Source organism: Spinacia oleracea, chromosome 4, assembly GCF_020520425.1.
Source record: "Spinacia oleracea cultivar Varoflay chromosome 4, BTI_SOV_V1, whole genome shotgun sequence".
NCBI lineage: Eukaryota > Viridiplantae > Streptophyta > Magnoliopsida > Caryophyllales > Amaranthaceae > Spinacia > Spinacia oleracea.
In genome coordinates this window covers 11,274,086-11,278,657 of record NC_079490.1, presented here as the reverse complement: position 1 = coordinate 11,278,657, position 4,572 = coordinate 11,274,086, and the positions used below count along the sequence as shown (strand labels likewise).

The window sequence follows — 4,572 nt, the reverse complement described above, 5'->3', positions numbered from 1 at the left end:
TGTTCATTGTGGAAATCAAACGCATTTTCAGTGGGAAAGTTTTTCCATTGCAAGCGTAACAACAAGACATGCATGGGTGATAGGATGACGAAAAAATGGAAATCGAGGACGAAGTATGAAGAGTAGAGGGCACATAACAAAACACGTGAGGTTTTTTTTTTTTTGATGCAAGCACGGTACGTTAAATAAAAATAGTTAAGGAGTTACAAGAGAGTTCAAGGGGGTTTATCCTACAAAATTACATCCATAACGTACCCCGGAGGGTGTTCAAAATACACTAGATTAGGCCTATCTATTACATCCGTGCGACACATTTTCGCCAACCTATCTGCCACTTTGTTAGTGCTTCTTGGAGCAAAGACCACTTCAACATCCGGAAGGTCCCGCAAGAGGTCCCTGCATTGATTAGTTAAATGGAGATTAGCATCGACTACTTGAGAATCACCTAAGCGTTGTAAGGCTTGCTGTGAATCTGTACTTATGAACACTTTCGACCATCCTCTTTCTTTACTGATTTTCAGCCCTGTGCAGATTGCAAATAACTCTCCCATAAGTGCAGATTGCAGCCGACATTGTTGTTGGAAACCCAAGATCCATTCTCCCAAATGATCCCTAAAGACTCCTGCAACGCTACATATTTCACCAATATTGATAAAAGACGTATCACAATTAAGCATAAGGAAATGTAAGGGAGGGGGGGACCACCGTGGGACTGAAACAGATGGGTGAGAGGTGGAGGGGAGTGTAATTCTGGAAGTGTGCAATTCCCAAGCTAAAGCTTGAGCTTCCAGAACACAACTCTCCACAGTGGGTTGAGATTGTTGGAAAATAATGGAGTTTCTTCTCTTCCACAGCGTCCATATGATGGATGGGAAGAGAGTTCTCCATGGAAGGGTAATTTGATTGTGAGGGGGTGGTGGCGGATGGGTAAGGTTTGATTGAAGCCATTGATGCAAGGGGGTGGTAAAAAAGTTGGTCGAAATACCAAAGCGCTCCCAAACTTCCCTAGCTTTAGGGCAGTCTCTAAGGATGTGAATTGAATCCTCAGTGACATTTTGACAACACATGCAAACATCAGAATCTATCATATGTCTAACAAAAAGAGTCTTCCTGTGCGGGAGACGATCATGGAAAGCCAACCAAGCAAAAAAAAAAAATTTGGAATTGAATCAATCCTCCATATCCATCCCAACGGGTCTGGATGAGGAGGGTTACTCTTTTTGCAAATACCCAACACCTTTTTGAAATCAAATTTCCCCTGAATAGAGAAGGTGGAATACACAAAATCCTCATTAATGCTACTTGCCCTAGGAAAGGAAACTGCCCGACAAAGGTTAGAAATACAACTCGGAATCTCAAAGGAGATAATGGAGAAGTTCCACTCCCCACTATTCAAGACTTGATCAAGGGACAGAGTTTCCTCCCCTACATTGAGCGGTCCACTTATAAGCTGCCTAAGGGAGAGGTCTCCTATCCATTTATCACCCCAAAGATTAATCGATTTCCCATTCCCCACACCCCAAGCTATACTCTCCTTGAAGCACTCCCACACCCTACCCATTGCTTTCCATAAGTGGGAACCATATGAAAAGGACCTGAACATGCCATTGGATTTTGAGTATTTATCTCTTAGGACCTTTACCGCAAAATTTTCTTCCTGATGAACCATTCTCCACCACAATTTTAGAACGAAAGCCTTATTGAGAGCTCTAACCCACCTTATACCTAACCCCCCTTCATCTTTAGGACTTGAGATCTTATCCCAGTTGATAAGATGAATCCCCCTCTGGTCTTTACCCTTTCCCCACAAGAATCTTGCCATAGTACTATTTATTTCTTTAAGAACTGCTTTAGGAAGCATAAGGCATTGGAAGTAGTAGCTAGGCATGGTGTTAATAACTGAGGATATTAGGCAAAGCCTCCCTGCTTTAGATAAGAAATTTGTTTTCCAGGAAGCTAATTTGCCTACGATTTTGGTCATAATGAAATTTACAGAGGATCTAGTGGGTCTAGTACCTGAGATAGGGAAACCAAGATAGGGATTCAGATCTGCAGCTTCCTTAATTGAGAGAGAATTACAAAACATTTCACAGTCAAGAGTTGGAGTATTTTTGGAAAACAGGACTCTGCTCTTCTCAACACTTATAGATTGACCAGACAAATGAAAGAAATCCTCAAGGATACCTAGGAGAGTCTGAGTATTATCATTGCTAACTTCACCTACTAAAAGGATATCATCAGCAAAGAGTAAATGAGAAACGGGCACCCTCCTTCTACCCATCTTAAAGGGAGTCCATTTAATGTCTTGAACCGCAAGGTGGATCATGTGAGAAAGCACTTCCATACAGATTATAAAAATATAGGGGGAAAGGGGGTCTCCTTGCCTAATCCCTCTAGAGGGAGAGAAAGAATCAGTTGGGATCCCATTCACTAAAATCGAGGAGGACACAGAAGTGATACAACTCATAATGATCTTAACAGATGACTCATCTAATCCATAAAGCATCAAAGAACTCCTGATAAAACTCCATTCAAGCTTATCATAAGCTTTCTCAAGATCCAACTTTATCATAAACCATCCTCTCCTTCCTTTTCTAGCCCTCATGGAATGAAGTACCTCATTAGCAATAATCACATTAGTCTCAGTACCCCTTCCAGGGAGAAAACTATTCTGATTGGGAGAAATTCTTTTCGGAAGAGAAGAGCGGAGTCTATTGGAAATTACCTTAGTAATGATTTTGTACACTGTGTTACAAAGGCTAATTGGGCGGAATTGGGAGATAAGAGATGGGTCCTCATGCTTTGGGATGATGGCAATTAAGGTCTCGTTTATATCATTCGGTACCTCAAGCTTTCTAAAAATGGATTGAATGAAGGGAACTAGGTCACCTCTGATAGTTTCCCAGAATTTCTTATAGAAAAAAGAGTGGCCCCGGTGCTTTAAAAGCACCCATCTTGGAAACTACCTTCCAAATTTCACATTCAACAGGAATTCCACTCACAGACAGATTGGTACCTCTAGGGAGCACATCTATGGGACTAGGATTCCAAGTAGCATTGGAGGAGACAAAAGAGGAGGTGAATAGTTTTTAAAAATAACCCTTAATGTGATCAGCAAGCTTATTAGGATCAGAAATTGCCTCCCCCACTTCTGAATTGAGAGAAATAATATTATTATTTTTCCTTCTAATTAGCACTGATTTATGAAAATAGGGTGTATTTTTATCACCATCCACAAGCCAATCCTCTCTGGATTTCATCATCCAGAAAAGCTCTTCCTGATGAAGTATTGACATTAGTTCATCCTAAAGAGAGGCCTCCAAATCAAATAAAAAAGAAGAGAAGCCATTCGATCCTTGGGAGTTTTGAATTCCCTCAATCCTGGCTAGGATTCTAGCTTTTTTTTTGTGAATATCCCCAAAAACATTTTTATTCCAGCTATCCAAAACAGGAGAAAGATCTTTCAGTTTTTCAAAAAATGGCTTTCCAGACTTAGACCATTCCGAGTTTAAGACATTTGCAAAGGTGAAGTCAAGACACCACATAGGTTCAAATCGAAAAGGTTTGGGCTTCTGTTGTCCTACTGGCTTAGAAAGATTCAGTAAAATGGGGCAGTGGTCTGAGGTTAATCTAGGGAGCACTTTCAAAAAGGCAGAGGGAAACATATTGAGCCAGTCCACGGTGGTCCAAGCCCTATCTAATCTTTCCATAATTGGTCCAGTACGTATTTTATTAGTCCAAGTAAATTTCTGACCAGTGAAACCTAAATCAAGCATACCACAGGACCTCATACAGTTAAGCAACAGATTTGCACGATGCTCTTTTATAGGCCAACCCCCAAACTTTTCATGAGCAATCACTACCTCATTAAAATCCCCAATAATACACCAAGGTAGATCCATAATACCAGCAAGCAATTCAAACACATTCCACAATTCTTTACGGACACGGAATTTAGGACTAGCATAAATAAATGAAACAAAAAATAATTTGTGGGAGGATAATACCTGTAGGATACCGTGTATTCCCTGTGGTCCAACTTTGATCGGTTCGAAGCTAACATACCTCGAACGCCAAAGAACGACAATCCCACCAGCGTACCTTGCTGGTTCCACCATCATCCACTCATCATAGGTCAGCTTATTGACAATCTCTTGGGTATTGGTTCGGCTAATACGGGTTTCAGAGATGACTATAACATTCGGCTGATGTTGCTGAATAAGGAGGTTGATGTTTCTCAGAAAGGAGATCCTCCCCATACCCCTCGCATTCCAGTATAAAATCGTCATATCAGGCTTTGTTGGGGGGCGCGGAAAGTGTCCGACCATTTTTCCTCTTACTGTGTTCCATTCTCGAACGGCTCCGATCGTTGGATCGAACAACATACAATGCATTGGATCCACTGTAAATTCTATTTTCCTTCCGCATTCTGCAGCTTCTCCGAACTCCCATTTGGCCTGAATTTGTATCTGCTGCTCCCAATGACGAGTTTTGACTAATTTGACCATGTTTGACCAGCTGATTGTGTTGATTGTAATTTGGAGATAATCCAACAAAAGCACTTCCTGCCTT

General features: G+C 41.2%; 1 protein-coding gene across 1 annotated transcript; it reads right to left on the bottom strand.

The window, feature by feature from the left end:
- Positions 1–230: 230 nt before the first annotated feature.
- Positions 231–4,289, bottom strand: LOC130471317 (uncharacterized). The gene is made up of 3 exons (XM_056841369.1): positions 3,426–4,289; positions 1,194–2,962; positions 231–1,110 (listed from the first exon to the last, which is right to left on the bottom strand). Exons 1-3 carry the CDS (start codon positions 4,287–4,289, stop codon positions 231–233), a joined length of 3,513 nt encoding a protein of 1,170 aa, XP_056697347.1.
- Between the last annotated feature and the right edge of the window lie 283 nt (positions 4,290–4,572).

Excerpts from the sequence above, each read along its gene's own strand:
- LOC130471317 (XM_056841369.1), bottom strand. The coding sequence starts at position 4,289 with ATGACGATTTTATACTGGAATGCGAGGGGTATGGGGAGGATCTCCTTT. Across the intron at positions 2,963-3,425 it reads TGGATAGCTGGAATAAAAAT|TTTCCAAGATGGGTGCTTTT; the intron begins GTTTTTGGGGAT and ends TTTGGAAGGTAG. Across the intron at positions 1,111-1,193 it reads AACCCTCCTCATCCAGACCC|GAAGACTCTTTTTGTTAGAC; the intron begins GTTGGGATGGAT and ends TCTCCCGCACAG.